Below are 24214 nucleotides of genomic sequence, written 5' to 3' on the forward strand. Positions count from 1 at the left end.
CCTTCCCTCACTGCCAGCCCACCCCACAGCCCTCCACCCACAGCTTCACCCAGCACAGACGCACGGCCAAGGGGGACCCACGACCTTTCCCGTGCTCCAGCCGTCCCCCCCGAGGTGATCCCACAAATAACCCAGCGTGGCTAGCACGAGACCTCGCCACTGCCGGGAAGGGGGACGAGACCGCCGTGCGCCTGCTAATTAGCAAATGCCATTACCCGCTGCGGTGCCGGGGCCGTGCGACGGAAGGTCAGTTTGATGTCGTTTGCCGTGCTGGCGCTCGGCGTGACATTTCACGGCCGCATTGCTGAGGGGTTAAATAATTGGTAGCGCTCCCCTGGCCGCCCCCTCACCACCACCACCCCGTGGAAATGTGACTCCCCTTAAAACAGGATGCACACCAGGATCAGATTCGCACGTGGTGATTAGCACAGCCGCATTTCTTCAGCGGGGAGGGCAGCTGGGGGGACAGGGGAAGCCGGCACTTGGTATTTTTAGTGCAGCTAATGGCTGCAGGTTTTTACTCCTGTCTACAAGTTAATTGACAACCTTAAAGAAATAAATAAATAAGGCTGCAGTGTTACGTGGTTAGAACTGGAAAGGTTTTTTATCGTTATTATTGAATCAAGTTATTTGCATTTGAGATAGCGGGGCTGCTACAGCGCAGAATACCTGACCATATTATATAGAGCTCTTAAAGGAGAATGCTTCGGCACTATTTAAATATTATCTCATTTCCAATAACCTCCAGACAAAATCTATGCAGCCTCCTGGAGGGCACATCTTTCCCCGGGATGCTGTTTTTGCAGCAAAGCTGCTCCCCCTGCCCTGTGGGGGGGTTTCATCCCCCTGCTCGTGGCACGGCGGTGGCAGAGGGGCACCGGAGCGGCGCTGTCACATGGGGGCGAGGAGCGCAGGGGATATGAAGGTGGTGACATCTGCCTGGCAGGTTGTGTCCGTGGCAGGCAGCAGCGGGCCCTGTGGGACAAGCGGAGGATGCCGGCACCCAGGGCAGGCTGGCAGGGAGCGGGGCAGGCGGGCAGGGAGCGGGCAGAGCCGCCCTCACACCGCCAGCCCCACAAGGTAGGCTGGGACAGCACCTGAGGGGCGCAGCCTTGGACCCATCGCGGGGAGCTTGGAAGCTTTCTTTTCCCCCCGACAGATGGTTTTCCTATTTTTTAGGGGGTGGGTGGGAGGGGGAGAGCTTTAAATCCATCGTGGGCTTCAGTCTGTGTCTGGCGGAGGCAGAGCTATGTCAGGGGCTGCTTCGCACACACGTGCTTGAAATTTTGCTGGAAAGGGTAAAAAAAATAATAATACGTAATGCCATTTTCCGCTCCCGGAGGGCAGCTTTAAATCACAGCAGGAATGCCAGGAGCAGGCAGGGCTCTCGGCACATGCACATCCGGACCCTGACGATTTTTAAGGCAGCCAGCTCCCAGTTTTTGAACCTTCAGGGTCGACAGAACAAGTTAGCAGGGTCTGAAGTCTCCGCAGTGTTACGACTAAGTTGTTATGCGGCAGCTTAGGGCGATAACTTGGGAAACAAGCTCTCACTTTAGTCATTTTGGTTTTGCATATTGTGCTCCTTCATGTGACAGGAATGAGCTTTCCTCGTAATGCGAAGCCGGCGCAGACAATTTAAGTCATTATTAATAGATACACTTGATCTGAGGAAGTAAAATGCTTAATGTTTTGTTAAATGAGGTGTACTCTGCAAACATTCGTATTCGGGAAGAAGGTTAAGATACTACCCCGTGCTAGAGATTAATGATTGCAAGGCTACTGCTAATGGAGTGAGCATCCTTGGGCTCCCCACTGCTGGGGGCCCGATGCTGGCCAGGCCATCCCTGCTGCGTTGAGCCACCCCCTACTCAGAAGGTGATCCCAGGTGTCCTGGCCACCCATTTCTCTCTCCCCAGCTCTTTTTAACCCCCCTGCCAGAAATGATGTTGAATCTGTCATCGCCATGACCCAAGGCGTGAGTGCAAATAGATGCTCACCAGGAGGGGTCGTGGAGATTTCAACACACTCCCGATGGCAGCGTAGTATCTCGTGCACACCCCTTGCAAAATTAGCCCACGCCCAAGAAGGTCCGGGCTAAATATAATATTGACTACACTAAAAGTAGTATTTAACGTAGTGCTAAATATAGCAGGCTGGGGAAGGTGATGCCCTCGGGAAGGCAGTGAGAGCGGGGACACGTGAAGCCAAGCTTCCTCCGTGGCACTGCCAAAATATGACGGCGTGGCTGCTAATGGGTGGAGGGGAGAGGCAAGGGGCAAACCTCCTCCTGCTGCAGCCAAGGGACCCCATGGGATAACAACGGGTCCTTCTTCAGACCGAAACCATGCTGCTGGTCAGTCAGGGCCAAAAGGGTGAGTGGAGGGAAAAAGAAAAGGTAGAGGAATAGCAACACGTGCCCAAAGGAATCAAATTTAAAAAAAAAAAAAAAAAAAAAAAAAAAAAAAAAAAGGGAGGTGATGGGGTTTTGAGGCTACACGAGCCTTGAGTACCACCCTACTGTCCCCCCATGCCTGGAGCATGATGCTGAAGCTGTACGGCAGCGGCTCACGGGATGCCAGCTCTATAATTGTCACCGTCACGGACTTCTCGGGTGACCTTGAGCCACGAGCCCCTCCTTGGGGGCTCGCCGCCACCCCGGCACCTGCCCCGTGCTTAAATGGCAGCAGAAGCCGGGCGCTTTCTCCCTGCTATACAAGGCTCTGCCGGGAAAAGCAGCTTGCTGGCCACAGCCCCAAGAGGTTTTTACCTCGCTGGCCTTTGCCAAGTGCTTTGCATCCTTGCAGTAAGACGCTGGCATGCCAGGCTGCACAGCGCTGCCCACAAATGCAATGCCTTCCTTGCAGTCTTTCCATGCAGCAAGGTTGCAAGCAGGTAAGGAAAGCAGAAAAAAATATATATATAATCTTAGAGTAAAAGCAATTTCTCAGTTTCTCTAACTCTTTCACAGCACTCAGGGGCACATGGACAAGTTTATATGGGATTGGACAGACAGAAGCTGGTGAAATTTCAATTTCCCCCCACTAAGTGATAGGTCAAGTTTCCCTCCCAGCCTAAACACGCATGTCCCAAGCTGCTGCCTGCAATTAAAACAGCGATTTAATCAAAGAGGTGCTGACACAACACAGCTCTGTGCACATTTGACCCTCATTGTATCAAGTATCCATTATCATCTGACCCCTCTGGCGTTATAAATACAACAACAATAGAGCTTTAACGGGATTATAATTAGACAATGAGGACAGGACAATGGAAACAATGAACTATAAAAGCCCGTCCATTCTCTCGGCTAGGACTTGTACAGGGGGAGCACTGGAATGGATGAGCTGCCAGGACCGGTGAGAGAAAAGGTGCAGATTTCTCCCAAACTGGATTCGGAGCACCCGCTGAGGTCTCTGGCCAACAAGTACTACACGGCCCTGGTCAACGGAGACCTGAAAAGCCTGGAGGTGCTGACCGACAGATACTATGAGGACGTCAACCTGGTGTTTGAGATCAGTAAAAACGAGATGGAGTGGCAGGTGAAAAGCCAGTCATCTTACGGACTCTCAGGTACCTTTTATTTAAAGACCAGTCTGGAGAAAACCCCGGTATTGACTAACCTCAGTGGGAGAGGCGCTGCCCTGGTGCAGCCAGCTCCTGGCTGGCTGTTCCTGGCTAAAGATCTACACCCAAAAATGCTTGGTGCTTCCTTTGCTTGCTTCTCTTCTGCACATACTAACCCACCAGAGGGGCAGGGCCATGTAAAAAGCATGCATCCACCTCTCCCAGGCTGGAATGGGGTGGCCCATGGCTTAAGGCATGCTTGCAAGCGGGCTTACAGCCAGATTCTTCGCGTGGTGGCTCGGAAAGGTCTCCTTGGTCCTGTTTGGCAGCAGTGGGGTGCTGGCACAGCTCTTCCTGCCCTGCTGCAGGTGGGAAATCCATGGGCTGCTTTTTAGGAGCAGAGCCTACAAATGGGGTCCCATCTGGAGCTCATGGCAGGTAGGGCATTGGTGTACCTGTCAGGAGGAAGTTCTGGTGCCTTGTAGAAATAGAGCATCACCTAGAGTGATCAGCAAGCCCAACCATCAGCCTGACCCACTGAGCCCCATCACTAAGCCACATCCCCCGGTTCCATGTCCACACGTCCCCTAAACACCTGCGGGAATGGGGGTACCCAAGGTACCAATGGTATTGGTACACCAATACTATTGATGTGAACTCTCCAGGCAAGGTTTGCTGCCTCTTGCAAACAGTGCTTGGAGCAGCCACCGACCTTAACCACATTTTCCAAAACAAAAGGTTTCTAGAGAGGTTTTTAAAAAAGGAAAACATGGTGCATTCAGATCTTTCATTCACATAAGGACCTGGCCAACCCCAGTGTGTGCTCCAAACACAGGGGCCATAAAACCTCCCCATGTCCCGTTGCCCTTCTGCAAACCCCTACAAGCACCCCCCTGTGCCATCCCTGGTGCATTCAGTCCCTCTCCCTGATCCCCGCAGGGCTGTGGTCCCTGGAGTACAAGCAGGAGCTGACCACCCCGCTGTGCATCGCTGCCAGCCATGGCCACACCGCCTGCCTGCGTCACCTCCTGCTGCGACGTGCCGACCCCAACCTGGCCCCGGGGGGCCACGCGCCCCTGCACGAAGCCTGCCGGGGGGGGCACACGGACTGCGTGGAGCTGCTGCTGGAGCACAAGGCGGACCCCAACCTGCGGAGCGATGAGGGGCTGGCCCCGCTGCACCTCTGCACTACCCGCAGCTCCTTGGGGTAAGGAGAGGTCCCCGTCCCGTCCCGTTTCACCTCCAAAAAAACACCCCGCCGTGCATCCCCGCATGCAATGCCAGCACCGTGCCATGGTCCCTGCAAAGCCACCCGCCTGCTATTGCCTCTGCTCCTGGCTCAGCACAGCCAAAATTTTAGCTTCTGCTTCAGGGCGTCCTTCCTCACTGCCTCGAGCAGCATCCGAGCTGGCATGGGGATGCTCACGGTGCTGGGAGAGGGCTTCGCTCTCATGCTCTGTAGGTTTACCTTGGCTCATCTCGGGCCACCTCGGTTTATCTCGGTTTATATCACCCCGTGCATCTGCTCCCTTTCACCTGCAGCGGTGCCAGCTCTTCAGACACAGGCGTAAACGTTGCCTTTAAAAATACGCGTTTGCCCTCGCCGTGGGCTTTGTGCGCGCGCGCCTGTGTCTAGTTTCAGCCCAGTAGGACTTTAAGTGCCTGAATCATTAGGCCCAGGGAATCGGGATTTTAAAAAGAGCTCGGCCCCTTGATATCCTGATGAAACTGCTTAGGGCTGTAGTGAATTTCATTGCCTGCCAGCTTCAGTGAAAAGCCACCCTGGCTTCAAACCTCTCCCCTTTAGGCAGGCGGCGAGCTTAAATAGAAGTAGGTGTTGAAGGCAAGGTTCCCACTACAGATCCCACGTATTGTGGGCCAGATGTCAGATATCTGTTCAAGCAGGAGCTCTGCGAGAGAAAGGCAGCCAGAGAGGAAAAGGTTTTCAGACATAAATATCTCAAACCCATCGCACAAATAAGAGCCTCTGCAAGACAGCAAATGGCATTAACTGCTCAGCCCAAATCCTGGTGTTAATCAAACGCATCCTCAATGTGGCGAGGGCTGTGCTGGCATGCACAACACTGATTGCTTGAATTAAAATGTGGAGCATGAGCCGATGGTCTCCCAACCATGGCATCAGCCTTGGGGGGTATTTGAAGAGCCCCAGACTTGCTCTAACCCCTGGGGAAAAGGAGGAGAGGGCTCAGAAACCATCCCCTCACCCCACAGAGGTCCAAGAGGCTGGACAGGTGCTGTCTGGCTCGGATGAAATGCTGGGAGCATCCCATTGTCACCAGTCGGGATGTTATTTCCCCCATAACAGTGGAGGGGGATGGCAGGTGAGCCAGCAAACGGCAGCACAGGGACCGGGGCGATACGGCGTGGAAACAGCTGAGTTATAAGCCCTTGAATATTGGGGCTTTATAATGGAAATGCTGAGAGACCCTTAACTACGCTACCCAGCGCTACGGGGGCTTCTACAATAACTAAGCCAACTCCCTTGAAAGATCAAAAATTAATAGACATTTCAGACAGGTTTTGAGGTTTCGACCACTGCTTTTCAATTGCAAAGACTTTGCTAAAGTTAGAGACTGAGGAGGTCAAGCTTTAGGTAACACAAACATTTCCTCTTTGATTAGGGGGAGACTACTTTACCCTGCCTATTTTTTATTTTTTTTTAAGTAGTAGATTTTAGGTCATCCTTAATTTTTTACTGACAATAAAGAGCAGGTCATTGACCTACATAGAGAGCTATTTTATTTTTCTCCCTCTTGATAACAATGGCCAGAACACCTATGTGCCGGGTTCTTCTGTATTCCCATATACTCGGCAATTCACCATGGGGGCAGGACTTAAAACCTTTGAGCCTCTCAGTGACTGGGATAAAAAAAATTATCTGGGCTTCCTTCCAGCCATTTGAGCTTCAGAATCCATGAGATTTCAACAAAAAGGATATCAGAGCTTTAATCTAGGAGCTTTTTGAAGAGATTTAAAAAAAAAAGTTCCAGTAAAGTTCAGTCTTACCTTCTTCACTTTAGGAGCTGTTCATGCCAACGTCGTCCTATTTAGTAGAGTTCCTCTCCTTGACCTCTTTTTTACAGCAGAGATAATTAACATGGTGGGGTAAGATGAGTCTCTAAATTCACTGCACTCTCTCCCAGGCTCTCTCTCGTTTCCCTCTAAAGCTGGGCTGATTAAAGGAGAGTGCCTTTATTGGCACCCCAAAAAAATTACAATAAAAATGATTGAGGGGGAGAGGAAGAGCCTCAGCTCATGGTGGGGCAGCAGGGAGATGTGGGGGACTTGGTGGGGGGCACAGGACATAGCCCTCAGCTCCCATCGTGGCACCCCTGGCAAAAAGGATGGCAGAGTTGGCTGCAACTAGAAGGGGAATGCCACTGGGACACCAGAGCTCCCAAACCACAGAGGCTCTTTGGCTGTCCAGTTTGGCTTTGTGTAGGAGGCATTACAGCAAATTAAATAAAATAAAATAAATAAAAAGGACTGTGGGTTTTAAAAGGCAGCATTTAGCATCATCTAGTGCTAAAGCAAGTGCTCTGCTCCATTTAGAACACAAAACTCGGAGCACTTAGGGCTGCTGCTTTTGGAGTTTGGTCCCCCACAAAGGAAAGCCGTCTGTCTGTCGGGTGTCAAGTGGGAAGGAAGGAGACCAAAAGTGGGCACAGTACACAAGGACAGCAAGCCCAGGTCCTGGGGATCACAGTCCTCATGCCTGCTGGCAGGGGAACAGGACCCACCTTGAGCTTTGGGGAAGGAGAGAAGGAGCCATCCCGCAGGTGTGGATGTTAGTGGGGTTTCCCCTCTCACCACCAGCCAGTGGCCAGGGCTGGAAGCAAAAAAGAGCTCTTTGGAGAGTGCCCGCAGTACTGGCATCTGTGCTATTGGCTGGTGAAGAAGGAAAATAAAACCCAAATCTTCTCTCCTACTTGAACACCCAAGTCGCCCCAGGAACCAAGTGCAAGGTGAGCTGTGGTAACAGCAGTTAGCACAAATCTGCGTGTATTTGAGCACAAGTGGCTTGCACAAGTGGTGAGACATCCAGGTGTGCTACCCCACCCCTGCCACTGTGTTAGGAAGTGGTTGGAAGGGAGCAGAAATTAGCCAAAATTAGGCACAGCTGATGTGCATTGAGTGCATCTCCTAAGGGCTCACTGCATGAGTATCGCTGATGCTGGCCACCTGCCCTGCCTGCCCAGAGATGGTCTCTGGATGGGTGGAAAAGGAATCATAGAATCATAGAATCATAGAATATCCTGAGTTGGAAGGGACCCTTAAGGATCATCAAGTCCAACTCCTGACACCGCACAGGTCTACCCAAAAGTTCAGACCATGTGACTAAGTGCACAGTCCAATCTCTTCTTAAATTCAGACAGGCTCTTTGCTTTAAGTCTTGCTGAACTGAAGCCATGGTTCTTGCAAAATTCCTGGAAAAACAGGGTATGGAGGAGCCCCAGAAAGCAGCAAGTTTAACTGAGCCTGATGCAATGGGAGTTTAGTCTGCCTCTATGGTGAACAATGCAGCGTGAATAAAAAAAAAAAAAAAAAAAAAAAAAATCAAGCAGCCAGAAATGCTGGTAAAGTGTTAGAAAGTATGAGTTCAGCAGCAGAGATTAGAGGCTAAAATAAGAGCATATAGCCAGCAAACATGAATGGCATCTCCCCTCTCCATGGCCCCAGGCGGGCCGCTAAGCAGCACCTGCTTTTGCCCCATACGTTGAAACAGGAGGCGTGTGCCCCTCGCAGGGGCCCACGATTTCCAGAGGAGATCACCCCTTATTTATAGCCCCTCACCAACCTTCCCTTCTATGCTGAGGGAGGAGCATCCAGGGGGAAAATTCAGAAATAAAACAACTTGGGCTTCCTCCAGGAGGTTGGATGAGATGAAGCCATCGATAACAAAAAAGAGTCACTGATCTGCAAAAGTAGCACCTTTTCCCAGGAGGGGATTCCACAACAATCTTTCTAGATGAATATTTTGGCTGTAGAGAGGAGTTTAGCTCCTTGCAATTCCCACCTGCTCCATGGGATGTGGCCCCTGCAGCACAGCTTTTCCCCACTGTCCCCTTTCCCCACACCAAGGATGCTACATATTTTGCACCCAAGTCAGAAATATTTTTTTCCCATGTTTTTTCCCTGCAGAGCCATTAGCTGGCTCACCCAGAGCACGTTATTTTAGGATGTCAGAGCTGGACATGGCGTTAGCATTAAGGCAACCCAGAGAGGTCCCAGGAGAGTCGTTATAATTAGGGTTACAAATTCCTCGCCGTCAAGAACAGGCAAGACTGGTAATCAAGGTGTGATTTGCTTCAGCAAAAACAAAGTTTTACTGACCATCAGCAGATTGCCAAAAAAAAAAAAAAAAAAAAAAAAAAAAAAAAAAGAGAGAGAGTGAGACAAGCCATTACTTGAAAAAGGGATTCTGCACATTTTAGAGTGAAAGAGGAATTGTAAAGTACGTGCAACAGCTTTTGGGCAAATTCAGTCATTTCCAAAACACAGAGACAAGTATGCGCGATGACCAGCCCCTGAGCTCATCACCTGCATTGCCAGACTATGTTTTTTGCAAAGCCTTGGTTTGGAGAACAACTATTTTAGGTGAACAGTCTCAAACGTCAGTGAAGGAACGGTGGGCTAGCATGGAGAAAATATCGAGCACCAGATTCTCGTACACACTGCAGCCTCAAAACCAAACCTTTTACACTCAGTCTCAAAGCCAAGAGGCAAACTGAAAGGCCAGGGCTTGGGGTCCTTTTAATGCCTCGTGATCTCTACAGCAGTTTTGTGATTTCCTTGCCAAGCCACAGTTTGCAACCCCTGGGACTCGGGGCTGGTGTGACCCCACACTTAACGCAGCCACCCATGGCTGCCCTGCCAGGGAGATCATGGGCAGGAACAGCCCAGCCATGCTGTCCTGCTGTGGCTCTCCCCACAAAATGGGGCTTGAGACACACGGGGAAAGCAGCTGAGGAAGTGTGCTCAGATCCTGAAACATCTCCCCAGTGCCTGTCAAGCCTTGCAGTGCTGCAGTCCCAGAGAGCTTCAAGTAGCCTTTATATCATCATCATCATCATCGTTATTATCACTATTATCAATATTATCACTCTAATCAATATTTTTACTATTATTACTATCTTCCCCACATAAGCTATCACTCATCTGGGCCAGGCAGAATGAGTACTTCCCTCACACCCTTCTTCCTCCCCAGGGCTCCTCTTCCTCCCCATTCCTCCTGCCAGAGGGATGAGTTCAGGGCTCTGCCCCCATGCTGCTCCCCCTCATTTTGCTTCACCACCTGTGCAGATTCCCACTGGGGGCCCTGAAAGACCCCTGAGCAGAACGAGAAGTGTTTTAGAGGAGAATAAAGCTGGCCAGAGCTTCCTGAAGGCTGCTTGCCTCCCTGCTGCTAATGCTACCTGGGGGAGGACTGCTCTTCCCACCTCCCTGGGAGGGAAATGTGCGAACGTTTTACAGGTCTCATGCCCCCCTGAACCTGCCTCCCCACCCCTGACCACTGAGGGTTGCTTATCTTGGAGTTATTCCTGCTCCATCACTCCAAAGCGGGGCACCAAACAAGCCCCAGCTTCACTCTGCCAGATGGGGACCCAGGCTGCACCCCAAGGGCAGAGGGAGCTGGGTGCTTTGTGTGAGAGGAGCCGAGGACGATGTGCCTGGTTCTGCCCTGCTGCCCAGTGCAGGCGCCTGGGCCCCTAACAGCAGGAGAATGCAATTTTCATACCAAAGCAAACCCACATGGAGCTGCACGGAGGTGTTACCGGGGCTTCCCCACATGCCAGCCCATTCCTGGCATGAATTGTGCTGGATTAAAGTCGAGGCAGTGGCGTGGGTGCTTGTGGCTGAGAATCTCAGGGTTATTTGCTTGCTGCTAATGGGTGCACAGTGACCCCATGCATCCCTCACCAGTTGGACCAGACATAGGAGGGGCACAGCAGGGACAAAGACCTCCATCCATCCCCTGCTGGGTCTGGGACGGGGGCCTGGTGGTCCAAGTGTCCCAAGGGTGACAATTCACCAATGATGGTGGTCAGGGCCATGAGGAGGACATCACCCAGAGCCTGAACGAGGTTTGTTAATGCAGGGTTGCTCCTCGGTGCCATCACCCCTCTGTCCCCCAGCTCCATCCTCAACCCATACCTGACATGCTTCCCCCTCCACCCGCTGCCCACTCCCCAGAAACACACCCACACCGCGTGTGTCCGCCACACCTTTCTCCTCCTCATCCTCACCCCGCTCTCCCCGCAGGTGCGCCAAGCTGCTGCTGAGACACGGGGCTGCCGTCGACCTGCCCAGTGAGGAGGCCGGCGAGACGGCGCTGCACGTGGCGGCGAGGCACGGCCTCTACGACCATGCCCACCTCTACCTGCGGCACGGCGCGCGGGTGGACGCCCGCAGCGCGCGGGAGGAGACAGCCATGGGCGTCCTCTGCAGCCACGCGCCCAGCACCACCACCACTGGCAGCAGTGGCGGCGACGATGACGACCTCCTGCGGCTCTGCCGGCTGCTGGCCGCCCACGGTGCCGACCTGGACGCCCGGGACGAGGGGCACCGGAGCCCCCTGCACAAGGCGTGCGGGGCCGCCAACGCCGCCCTGGCGCGGTTCCTGCTGCGGCGCGGGGCCGATGTCAACGCCATCGACTACGACGGGCTCTCGCCACTGGGCTGCGCGCTGCAGGCTGCGGCCTTCCGCAGGGAGCGCAGGCCACACCGGGCTGTGCAGCTGCTGCTCAACCATGGGTCGCAAAAGATATGGCCCCCCGCCTTCGCCAAGGTACCCCCGGCGCGACGGGGTGGGTAAATGACATTGGAGGGGTTGGGGTTGGTGAGGGTGAGGGATGGGTGGATGCGGACAGGAGGTCAAGGGTGGGATGAGGATAGTGATGGCACAAACGGTAGAAATTAAGGGTTTTCCTGCCTATCAGAATCATTTAGGTTGGGAAAGACCCTTAAGATCACAAGTGAGTCCCATCACCAATCCATGTGCCTCAGTGCCATGTCCACACAAATCCTAAACACCACCAGGGATGGGGACTCCACCACCTCCCTCTCCATCCCTAGTTCTTCCTAACACCCAATCTAAGCTTCCCCTGGTGCAACCTGAGGCTGTTTCCTGGCATCCTAATATCACAGCCTTGGCGCACCAGCCATCAGCGCAGTCTGGTTAGTCAATGAGTCTGCGTCTCATTGATTTTACACCCAACAATAAAGAAAATATTATCCCGGCTTCTCATGCACAAGCCAAAAATGTAAATGAGAAGCAAGTGCCGCACCCAGACAAAGCCTGCTTCTTCGCCCACCACTAGGTGCTCAAGTCCTGTGCGGCCGTGCCGGAGATCATTGAAGTCCTCATCAATTCTTACTCACAAATCCCCATCTCTGAGAAGTGGGCTGAGGTCGTGCCAGAGGAGGTGATGCAGGTGAGGATGGTGTGTCTGGGGTTTTGACCTCATGGCACCGAAATGGGGGCCCTGGGATGGTCTCCTGATCTGGGGGTGATGCTATAAAATCTGAGGAAAACTGAAATGCCATCATGAGTGGGCAGCTTCCAGGTGGCCAAACAATCCAGAACAAAGAGGTTCCAGGACAGAAATTAAAACACGCAAAGCTTGAGTGGGAAAAATAATAATAATAATAATAATAATAATAATAATAATAATAATAATAATAATAATAATAATAATAATAATAATAATAATAATAATAACGAAGTAGTTCTAATCTAATGGTTAAAGTCCACTTCAACACAGCACTCCTGCATCATCTCAGCAGCTTTGTACCACTTTAACTCCCTCAGCCCCCAAACCACCATTGGTCTGAGAAAAAAACACAACACAAATGTCTGGAAACCCAAGAGGCAGACTGCTGCCCTACAGTACCCCGCTCAGCTCTTCTTGATTTTAGAAAACTTAAGAGCTGTCCCCAGCCGTGCAACAAGTAGGGCCACCCCACTGCTGAGTTAACTCAAATCCCCATCTTGCCCCTGCAGCAATTTGGGTAGCCTGTCTGCGAGAGGGCCGCTGCTGAAATGCACGTAATACACCTCAGTATGTTCTGGGGGGCGTGAGAAATGATTTTATTCTGAGCTGGGAAAGGCTGAGGCTGCACAGCCTGTTTCTGCCTTCTGCCTTCGTGTTTCCCATCTGAGAAATGAGCGGGTCAAGCAAAAGCAAAGCTCTACAGCTCTCTGCAGGGCTGCTGCTGCTGGTGGAGGACACAGAACCATCCCCGTCCTCCCCACGCAGGGAGTTGTAGCAGCGTACGGACCCCTAAGCCATGGGCAAATGATGGATTTCTTACCTCCTCCCCTTCGCTCTCCAGCTCTGGCTTGCTTGGTTTAACTGGATAAAAATTACAAAATAAAAATAAAAATAAAAATAAATAAAATGCTTATTTTTTTCTCTGCCTCCCTCTTTGCAGCAACACCAGCTATTCTACGAGTCCTTTTTCCGGCTGTCGGGCACAGTCCGGTGCCTGCAACACTTGTGCCGCTTCGCCATTCGGAAAAAGTTTGGCAACAAATGCCACTGCCTGATCCCCTTGCTGCCTGTGCCCAAGCCCTTGCAGGACTACCTGCTGCTGGAGCCCGAAGGAGTCGTGTTTTGAAGGGCTGAGAGACGCCAGCCGAGCTCCGCCGAGCATCCCTCCCTTAACTCATCCTCCCGTGGTGTATTGCAGCAGCATCCATTTCTGTCAGCCAGGCTAAGGAGCGACTGTTTTCATGATAGATTGTTGTTTTCCAGGGATTTATAACGTAACTAAAATGTGCTTCGAGCTGTAACTTTGTATAGATTTTTTTTCTAATTGTGCTTTAAATAGATTATAAAGAGTAATAAAATGATTAGTAGCTGCTACAAGTACGCTGCGGATATGAATAATATTCATTACAAAGGCTCTCATGAAGCAATGGGGCTCCTCAGGTGTGCAGAGGCAAGCACAAGCAGCAGAACACTAAAACCAGCCACCGGGGGCCTCACACCCCTCCCCTGGGACCAGGATGAGTGGCACTGCCACTATGGGTGCAGCACAGAGGCCACCAGCAGGATGCTTACCCAGGAGCATTAACACAGACCATAAAACTGACTGAAATCAGCTGAAACCTCGCAGGCTACTGTTGGTGTACCAGCCACTGAGCCAGGGCTGGCCATTTCTTGCCCCAGTTTCACCACGGCGCCCCTGTGCCCATTGCACCAGCACCCAGGGAGCACAGCCCGGGGGAGCTGGGGCTTGATTTTGCTTGGTGAAAGGCACCTGCAGCAGAGAGGATTTGCTTTCCCAGCCCCCTGGCTCCCCAAATTAATTTCTGTGGTGCCAAAGTGAACGTGCGCATGTGCCCCTTGGAAGAGCAGCTGGCCTCCTGTTAGCAGCTCTGCCACAGCACTCGCCAAATTGCTCCACTGCTTAATTATACTCCCTAGTAAAAAATAAATAAATAAATAAAAATTAAAAAGGGAAGGAAATGCAGCCTTTTCGTGTGGTCGGCACACCCCTCCTCTACTCACCTGTGGGTTATTCAGCCCTGGTACCCACAGCTGGAGCAGGCAGCACAGAGATGGGGAGGGCAAGGAAATTCTTCCCCGACTTTCCACCTGCTGTGCTTCCCTCGCCCTCCTGGGCTGCTCGGTGCCCCCACACCGACACCCAGCACCCCACCGCTTCGGTGGCAGCTTCACCTCGCCGTTTTGTGTCAGTCCCTTCCTTGGAAGGGATTTACAGCACACCGGTCCTGGCTAAACCTAAATTTTGGTGCCTCTGACGAGGCTTTCATCTTTTGTGCGGGAAGAGCGGCACGTTTTGCATCCCTATGGGGCGACTTGGCATGGAGATAGAGTCCCACCAGGTGCCCGCAGCCTCCCCCAAAAAACATGACCTGGGCTCGCTGTCCTGCAGTTGGGGGAAAACAAATCCACATCAAAAGGAGGAAAAAAAAAAAAGAAAAAGAAAACAAAAAAGAAAAAGAAAAAAAAAGAAAAAAAAAAAAAAAAAAAAAGGGGGAAAAAAAAGGAAAAAGAAGAAAAAAATAAAGAAAAAAGAAGGAAAAAAATTAAAAAAGAAAAAAAAAATGGGGGAAACCTTAAAGAAACCCCAGCACACGTGGGGTCGGGGAGGACACGCGTGGGGTAGAGGCTGCGGTCCCCACGCGTGTCCGCGGCGCCGGGTGCGCGGCTCCCCGCGGCCCGCAGGGGGCGCGCTGGGCACGGCGCCGCGCACCGACACCGGGCTGCGAGAGGGCGGGGGATAAATTAAAAATAACAATAAATAAAAATAAATAAATAAATACGCAAAATAAAGTAATAAGATAAAGATGGAAATAAAAGAATAAAATAAAATGAGATAAAATAAAATGAGATAAAATAAAATGAAACAATAAAATAAAATAAAATAAAATAAAATAAAATAAAATAAAATAAAATAATATGAAACTTAAAAATATGAAATTAAAAAATAAAATAAATTACAAAGAAAAATAATAAAATAAAAAAAAATAAAAAAAATATGTACATGTATATGTTTAAAAAAAAAAGAAAAAGAAAACCACTCTACCTGGATAACAAAAAATAAAAAAGAAGGGGGGTAGTTTTGTTTTTTGATTTTTTTTTTTGTTTGTTTGCTTTTGGGGGGTTTATTTCCTTTTTTTTCCCGTCCTGCCGCCGGGGTGGGATGCTCCGGGCCCCGCGAAGAGTTGGCAAGTTGGGGAAAGGCGCCCTGTTTTGATGCAGATGTTATGGGAAGGGCTCATTTTTTTATTTTTTTTTTTCGGCAGCCAAAGACAGGAGGTCACATTAACTTGTAATACGGAGACGCATAAAAACGCGATTATGACTGCTAAACAGAACGCAGTAGGCTGCTAGTTAAGACAATGAGATTTCCAGGAAGCGATGCATAAATTCTTCAAAAATGACACATTTTTCACGTTTCATTCCAATTAAATTACTGAGGCAGCTAACGCAGCGCTGCGCACACGAGGCATTTGGGTGAAATGAAGGCTTTCCGGGAGGGGTTTTATTATTTTTTTCTTTATTATTATTTTTAATTTTTTTTTTTTTTATTTTTTTTTCCCGAGGTCTGTCTGGACGCGCGTGGTTTATGGGACTCGCTTAATACTGAGCTGCTATTAGGGGAAAGCATCAGGGACCTTCTCTCCTGGCGGCGGGGCCGTGGTTTTCCCTCCCTGCACCCCCCGTGGGGCGGCTCCGCGATCGTTTCCCACGGGTGGGGAAGTCCCGAGTGGGTTTCCCACGCTCGGCTGGGGGGGGTGCGCGGGGTCCCGGGGGGGCTCCGGGTCTCGGGGTCGGGTGGGGACGGGCTTTGGGGTCCCGTGAGGGTCCCGTGGGGTGGGGGGGACACGCGTGGGGTCGGGGGGATGAGGAGGGGGGGTTAATCAAGCCCCGAGCTGCCCCGGTGATGAAGCGGCGTTTGATTTGAGAAGCGGAGGCATCGCGCACGCTGCAGCGAGGCGGGCGATCCGCAAAGCAATCCAAATCAGAAATGAGGTTTTTGAAGTCCTAATGAACCTGATTGCATGAACATTTATAATCCCCCATGGCTTTAAATGAAATCAGATATAATCAGGAGCTATGGGGAAAGGGAGTGTTTACAGGCAGAGATTGGGAAGTGCTGCTGTATTAGTAAAGATGCTGTTCCTTCTATTGATGTCTAAAATGATGGATAATGTGAGAATGGCAAATATACTATTTGTCTAATGGCTCTGCAATTAAATTCCCCTGTAAATGACCCATGCCTCATTTCATCCTAATCTATGGAATTTTGATTGAATTCGTCAGCTCTAATTGAAAAATACTGCACTTTAATGTCTGCAGTGCAGTTTCAGGACCGTGGTGGTTTTAATGAGACGGTGCCCCCCTGACCCGGGAATATTTTAGACTTTTATTCGGGGTTTTAAACCGGCAGGTTTCTGCACTACGTTGCCCGAAAAGCGGCGATCTGTGCGCGTGTGGGTGCGGGTTTACACCGCTAGAGAGGAGCCCTCCGTACCGCCGCGCTTCGCTCAGGTCCCCTTCGGAGCTCCTAAAATATTTTGGCTCCGGATATCAGAACACGTAGAAATCGAGAAGAAAAGCAATAAAATAAAAACCCGCAGCCCCTCATCCGAACGAATTTCGGGCTGTTAAGCGGGGTTACCGGAGCCGGGTCTCTTTCTTTTTAAGCAAGAAAAAGCGGGCACGGCGTCGTTTTCCTCCTTTTAGCATCCTCTTCCGACAGCGAGCATCCCGGGGAGGGGAGCGCCTGGCGGCGCCTTCAAGTTTGTTAAAAAAAAAAAAAAAAAATAGAAATAAATAAATAAATAGATAGATAAAATAAAACCACATATAAAAAATATATATAAATACACGCCCTTTAAAAAAAAAAAAAAAAAAGTGTGGGGGGGAAATGAAAGAAGACAAACGTATCACCACCAAAAAAAAAATAATAATAATTTAAAAAATCAGCGCCTTGCGCGTTTCCCAGCCCGAAATGAGTTCAAACGGGAACCTGCGAGGGAGTTTAATGGGATTAAGCGACCGAGGGCTTCCCTCCCCGCCTGCAAAGCGAGGGGGCGGAGGGACGGGGGGGCGGCTTCCCGGGGAGCCCCCCACGGGCACGCGTGGGGCATCCCGCGCCCCGCGCCCCCCTCCCGCCGCAGCCCTGCCCGCCCTCCCCAACCCAGGGGCTCCCTGAGAAAAGGGATTTTTTTTTTTTCACATTTCCCGTGTAATTAAACATTTCCCTGGGGGAGGGGGAGGGTCTCGCAGGAGTCACCTGGGGGGGGCTCTAAGAGACCCTGATAAAGCCACCGGGACCGCCCTGCCCCACCTGCAGCCGCCATGGGAGGATGGAGCTGACCCCATGCACCCCAAAACAACCCACAGCACATGGGGTGGGGGTCCTAACCTCACTGGGGGCCGTCCTGACCACACCAGGGGGGTCCTGACCACTGAACCCCCCCCCCCCAAAGGGGCCCAAGCTCCCCTTGATGCGTTTCCCCCTCCACTGCACCCACGGTTACTTGCTCCAGAAAGCTCCTTCTCCTCCCTGTGCTGGCTCTTTTTTTGGGGAAAAATCCCTCTTTTTATGCACTTCACAGCCTCTCCCCCCTGTCCGGGCAGCAGCTGGAGTGGGAGCCCCTCCCAAAATCCTCCTATTTAAAGCATGACCCCCTACCCCTTGGCGAGAAGGCTTTTGGGGACCAACCCCCCCCAGGGGGCCGCCTGGCCCCCAGGTGGTGCGGGACCCTCCCCAAACATCACCTCCGTGTCGGGGTCCCCCAAAAACGCCCCTTCCCACCCTGTGCCCACTCTCGGACCCCCAAAAAGGCCCCTGCTGCGTGGGCCCAGCCGTGGGGGCCGCCGAGGGTCCCCCCTGCCCCACTTCCCAGGCACGACCACGCTCCGGTTGCTGCTCCGACAGCCAGCGATCGCCAGCGTTTCTTCACCGGAGAAAAATCAGCTAATTATGTGCCGAACAAAAGCCTATTCTCGCCCGAAATAATACGCCCGTCTTGCAAAGGCACTTGTTTGTGGGCAAATTTTGAAGAGGGCTGACAATAAAAAACAGCTGCAGGAGCTGGGTGTTGGTACACATTTCCATGCCCCGGCAGATTACCGTGCCTAATTATCTCCCAGATCCTCCATCCGAGGCTGTTTCCTGAAAAAAAAAAAAAAAAAAAAAAAAAAAAAGACTTTATTTTTTATTTTTTTTAATTCTGTTTTTAAATTTTCTGTTGAAACGATGACTTGCCAGCACAGATTTGCCTCTCCTCAAGCTTTCAGAGCCCGCTGTGGACACTGGGGGATGGAGAAAGGGTTTCCCCATTTGGGGGGGATGGAGGGCAGGATCCCCACCGTGGTGTAGGGTGGGCTCAGCAAGCACAGCTTTGGGGTCAGCCCCAACGTCTGGTGAGTCATGGGATGGGGGAAAACTGGTGGGCACCAGCCCCGTTTGTGCCCATGGAGGTCAAAGATGCGCTCAAAGTGGCCTCTGTGGTGCGTGGATGGGACACGTGGAGATGGGACACTTGGGGTTGAAGAAGCCCGAGGCATCGAGGGGAGCTCAGCACCCCAAAAGCCATGCCTGGCCGGGCAGTGAAGCCACCACCAGGCCCAGAAGTGACAAAGTTTTGGTGCCAGGGCCCAAAAAACGCAGCCAGGAGCTGGGCAGGAGGGCGCTGGGGGGCAAAAGGTGCCCCAACCCTCACCCCACATGCATGACCCCATTGGCACACGTGCTCCCCAACCCCTGTGTGCCCCCCACACCCCACATGCTCCCACTTTTCCCTACGTGCCCCCCTCACCCCACATGCCCTCCAGCACCACGGGGCAGGATTTGGCCCCCACTTCTTCTCTCCCCAGCCCTACGCACCCAAGGGCACCCCAAAACCAGCCCCAAGGGGCTGCCAGTGCCATTGTCCCGGGAGGAGGGGGCCCGCCCTGGGCAGCCCCCTCCTTTTATTCTTTTTTTTTTAGCTCTTTTTCTTTCTTTACTTTTTTTTTTTTTTTTCATTTAATTTTATTTTCCAAACCACTTGATCTTTGCTTGGGAACCTCCATTAATTGCCTGGGTTTGCCTCTTCGCCTGGTCCCTTTATCATTATTTATGGCCTTTGAAATTGTGTAAAGTTCCCTTGACGTTCAATTTACAAGTTTGGGGGCTTTTTTTTTTTTTTCTCCCCTCTTTTTTTTTTTTCCTTTTCCTTTTTCTTTTTTTTTTTTTTTTTGTTCCGCCTTTTGTCCTCAGCAAAGACGTCGTGTTGGAAAGGCTTTGAGCCGGCCAACATGAGAGGCTCGCCGGAGAAAAGGGAGCAGCCTCGCTCGCTTTTAATTCCGCCGTGATGCTGAATGGCTCTTTTACATAATTGCAGAAGCAATTTCAAAGCCAAGCCAGGGGCTGACTTTACCCAGAACCACATGGAGCCTATTTGGGGGCTTTTCAGATTGGGGAAAAAAAAAAAAAAAAAAAAAAAAAAAAAAAAAAAAAGGAGAGGGAGAGAAAAGCGTGAATAAAATAGTTTAAAAAATAATAAAGTAGTTTAAAAAAATAATAAAGTAGTTTAAAAAAATAATAAAGTGGTTTAAAAAAATAATAAAGTGGTTTAAGGAATAATAAAGTAGTTTAAAGAAATAATAAAGTGTAATAATAGAATAGTTAAAAATACTAAAATAGTTAAAAAATAATGGAATGGTTAAAAAACAGTAAAATAGTTTAAAATAATAATGGAATGGTTTAAAAAATAATAAAATAGTTTTAAAAATAATAGTCAAAATAGTTTAAAATAATAATAAAAGAGCTAAGTAATGAAATAGTTAAGTGATAAAATAGTTAAAGGATAAAATAGGTTAAAAAATGAGAAAGTTAATAGCAAGAAGGAAAAAAGTTAGAAAAATAATAGAAAAGCTAGGAGCAATAAGAAAAAGAGTTAATAATAGCAGAATAGTTTTTCAAAAAAATAATAAAACAGTTAAAACAATAATAAAGTAGTTATAATAATAATAAAGTAGTTAAAATAATAATAAAGTAATTTAAAAATAAAAGAAGAGTTAAAAATAAGAATGAGAGTTAAAAAAAACCGTAAAGTAGTTATAAAAAGTTGAAAAAATAAGGAAAGAGTTAAAGAACAATTTAAAAAAAGAATAAAATAGTCTAAAAATAATAAAATTTTGTAAGAAATAATAAAAAGGTAAAAAAAAAAAGACACAATAAATTAGTTAAAAAACGATCGCGAAACGGGGGGCGGCTGCCGGGGCCCGTCCCACGCCGCGCCCGCGGGGACCCCACGGGGGGCGCCCCCCACGCGTGGGCCGGGGGAGGGGGCGTGGCCTCGTAGCGGGGAGGCGTGTCCGGCGGCGGCCAAGCCCCGCCCCTCCCGCCGCCCTGCCCAATGGGCGGCGGCGGCGGCGGGCACGTGGGGCGGTGCGGGTTCCCAGCCGGGCAAAATGTGAATGGGCGCGGGCGGCGCGGGCGGGCAGAGGCAGCGCGGCGGCGGGGAGCGGCGGGGGGCGGCGGGGGGCGCGGGGGGCGGCCGGGCCCCCATGTGCGGGCGGCGGCGGCGGCGGGGAGCGGCCCCGCTCCGCCCCGGCTGTGCCCCACGCGTGGGCGCTGCGCGGCGCTGAGGAGGACGGGGACGAGGAACGACGAAGAGGAGGAGGAGGAGGAGGAGGAGGAAGGCGGCGGCGGCTGCTCCGGCATGAGCGCGGCTTTCCAGCCCTCGCTGATGATGATGCAGCGCCCGCTGGGGAGCAGCACGGCCTTCAGCATCGACTCGCTCATCGGCAGCCCCCCGCCGCCGGCCCCCGGGCACTTCGTCTACACCGGCTACCCCATGTTCGTGCCCTACCGGCCCGTCGTGCTGCCCCCGCCGCCGCCGCCCCCCCCCGCGCTGCCGCAGGGCGCCCTGCAGCCGCCGCTGCCCCCCGCGCACCCGCACCACCACCAGCTGCCCAGCCTGCCCTCCGGCTTCTGCTCCGGCCTGGCTCAGGGCATGGCCCTCACCTCCACCCTGATGGCCACGCTGCCCGGAGCCTTCTCCGCCTCCCCGCAGCACCAGGAGGCCGCCAGGAAGTTCGCGCCCCCGGGCAACTTCGACAAAGCCGACGGCTTGCCCCCCGACGGCGGCGGCGACGACGGCAAAGCCTTCCTGGGCAAGGACGGGGGCGCCCTGCTGCCCTTCCCGGCCGCCGACGCCGTCCAGGCTTCCCTCGGTGAGTTTGGGGGGGGGCCCGAGGGGAGCAGCCGCACGCCTCGACGGGGCGGACGGCGCCGGGCTGGGGGGCGAGGGGCGGCGGGGGTCCCCAGCCTGCAGCCCCCAGCCCCGGGGGTCCGCAGCCCCCATCCCCAGGAGCCCCCATCCTGCGTCCCCCAACCCCAAGGGTTCCCATCCTGCAGCCCCAGGGGTCCCCATCCTGCGTCCCCCAACCCCAAGGGTCCCCAGCCTGCATCCCCGGGGGTCCCCATCCCGTATCCCGCTCCCCACCCCCAGATCCCCCCCTCCGAGGTCGTGGGGCGCGGGATGGAAGGGGCCAGACGCTAACCGAGGGCCTCTGCCACCTCTGCTTCGCTTCCAGCCGGGGCTCTGCGGGGCCAGGGGAAGGAGGACCCCAAGGGGGAGGACGACGCAAAGGGCAAGGAGGAAAGTTTCTCCATGGACAGCGACCTAGACTACAGCTCCGACGACAACATCCCCGGCCAGGCGGCTCACAAGGAAGAGGACTCTGGCAACGCGCTGGAGGAGAATCCCCAGAGCGCCAACAACTCCAACAACACCACGTCCACCGGCAAAAACCGGAGGAGGCGAACGGCCTTCACCAGCGAGCAGCTGCTGGAGCTGGAGAAGGAGTTTCACTGCAAAAAGTACCTGTCCCTGACCGAGAGGTCCCAGATCGCGCACGCCCTCAAACTCAGCGAGGTGCAGGTGAAAATCTGGTTCCAGAACAGGAGGGCCAAATGGAAACGGGTCAAGGCGGGCAACGCCAACTCCAAGACGGGGGAGCCGTCCCGAAACCCTAAGATCGTGGTGCCCATCCCGGTGCACGTCAGCAGGTTTGCCATCAGGAGTCAGCACCAGCAGCTGGAGCAAGCCCGACCCTGATTCCCCCCCCCTGCCCTCAGAGCCATGGGGTTTGGAGGAAAAGTTTCCCAGCCGGGGTTTGACAGCGACCCAGCCGAAAAGAAAAGAGAAGAGGAAAAAAAAAAAAAAACAAACACAGAAGCAAAACCCGAGCCCCTGACGACAGCAAAAGCCCTCCGCGAGCTCGCAGCAAACCCCAGCCTAGAGCGAACTTTGCAGCGAAACTTTCCACGTCCTGAGAGCCCGCGAAGGGAAGAGGCTTTGAAACTGAATTTTTTTTGTTTGTTTGTTTGGGAAGCGGGAATACCAAACCCTGGGAGAGACGCGCAGATATTTATTATTACCGTGCTGCCCCACGTTGTACATACACGGTCGTGCTGCGGCGGCGCGGCTGCGACGGGACCGGGCGAGCAGAGCCCTGCCGCCGCCGCCGCCGGATCCAGCCGAAATTTGCCCGTGCCCCCCTCGCCGGCAGAGCCCCCCCCAGCGAAACCCGCAGCGCACACGTAGCCAGCTTTGGGGTTTTGTTTCTTAGCGGTGCGAAAGGTAAAATAAAATTAAAAAAAAACAAACACAAAAAAACAAGGGAGAGAGAGAGAGAGGAGAGCGAAACGAAACGAAGCCGAGGGGTTGGTTTCATGCCTTTTCTGTTGTTTTGTTTTACTTCGGATGGCTGAGGGACAGGCACCGGGCGACGGGTTTTTAAATATATTTTTTGCCTGGCTTTCTGTCGATTTGGTTTGCCGATTCTACCGAGCCATGTTTTAAAACAGAGAGAGAAAGAGAGGAGGGGGGAAAGGAAGAAGGAAAAAAAAAAAAAAAAAAAAGCACGATCTTCTCTATTGTGTTTAATTTATTTCAATGTAGCTTATTTCCTTATAAGTTATGAAATTTAAAAAGCAAACTCAGTCTTGTGAATAAAAACTGACAAAGAAACAAAAAGACAAAAAAAAAAAAAAAACACAACACCAAGCCCTCCGCTTCCCCTGCCGGCTCGGTCCCGAATTTGGCGTTGATCTGATTTTTTCCTCGCTGCGGCCACTGTGAACGGAGGGGGTCGGGGGGGCTGGGGCTGGGGGGGGACCCCTGCTGCCCACTTTGCCCGATTTTGCCCCTTTTTGGCCCCACTTTCAGCAGCCGTTGGGGCCGGGCAGGGATAGAGGGAGTGGGGGGAAATAAAAAGCTTGGATTTGCTTTAAAATGGTAAAATTGAGCAGGGAGAGTGGGGGGGAGTAGAGGGGGGGGGTCTCAGTGAGCCGATCGGGGGGGCAGCAGCGCTTGGTGCCGATACTGACATCATTTAGCTCAGTTGTGCTTTTTTATTTTTCCCATTTTTTTTTAATTTTTCTTTTTTTCCTCTCTTTGGGGCCCCAAAACGGGATGGAGCCGCCGCGGACGCGCGGGGCCGTGGGCGCTGGCGGCAGGTCTGGCCCTTCAGCATCCCCCCGCCCGCTCCTCCGGCTTTAATTCTCCTCGTTACCATTATAATTTATTATTACTAATTGCGGCTTGCCTTTCCGCGCGGGTGCAAGCGGCGGGGACACGCGTGGGGCAGCGCTCTTCGTGGGTGATTTTTTTTTAGTAGTATTTTTTCCCTTTCAATTTATTTCGTTATTATTATTATTATTTTATTGTTTTATATATATGTATATTTTTTTTTCTTTCTGGGGCCGGCTTGGGCAAGCTGCAGCCCAACTCTACCCCCACCCGCGGGTGCAGGGGGGGGCATTTTAGGGAGGAGCAGCTGCTCCTCACCCCTGTGTCCCCCCCCAGGGGCTGGGGGAAGCCCAGCAGCCCTGGCTAGCGGAGCTGGCACCTGCCCCAGGCGCGGGGAAGTTGTCTGCTCCGCGGGCTGGGGTCCCCTTTGCCCCCCAGCAGTGGGGCTGGGGGGAGCCCCGGGCCGGGGCCGGAGGAGAAGAAGGAGATAAACAAGCGAGGGGGTTGATAGCTGTCATCATCACCATCATCATGGCTTTCATTTGGCTGCCTAATGAGTCAGATCACAGGCAGAGAGAAAAATTGTCAATCGCCCAGGCTCTAATGAATTTT

General features: G+C 52.1%; 2 protein-coding genes across 2 annotated transcripts; both read left to right on the forward strand.

Moving 5' to 3' along the window:
* The first annotated feature begins 1003 nt into the window (after positions 1–1003).
* On the forward strand, positions 1004–13252 carry ASB18 (ankyrin repeat and SOCS box containing 18). Its single transcript, XM_082763288.1, has 6 exons — positions 1004–1080; positions 3315–3573; positions 4507–4774; positions 10852–11377; positions 11910–12023; positions 13024–13252. Exons 2-6 carry the CDS (start codon positions 3339–3341, stop codon positions 13207–13209), a joined length of 1329 nt encoding a protein of 442 aa, XP_082619414.1. The 5' UTR covers positions 1004–1080; positions 3315–3338; the 3' UTR covers positions 13210–13252.
* A 7533-nt stretch (positions 13253–20785) lies between these two features.
* Positions 20786–22186, forward strand: GBX2 (gastrulation brain homeobox 2; the record flags this gene model as incomplete). The annotated part of the gene is made up of 2 exons (XM_082764132.1): positions 20786–21299; positions 21663–22186. The coding sequence occupies 2 exons, from the start codon at positions 20786–20788 to the stop codon at positions 22184–22186; spliced, it is 1038 nt and encodes a 345-aa protein (XP_082620258.1).
* Positions 22187–24214: the final 2028 nt, after the last annotated feature.

This window comes from Aythya marila, assembly GCF_965140915.1.
Source record: "Aythya marila genome assembly, chromosome: 6".
NCBI classification, from domain to species: Eukaryota; Metazoa; Chordata; class Aves; order Anseriformes; family Anatidae; genus Aythya; species Aythya marila.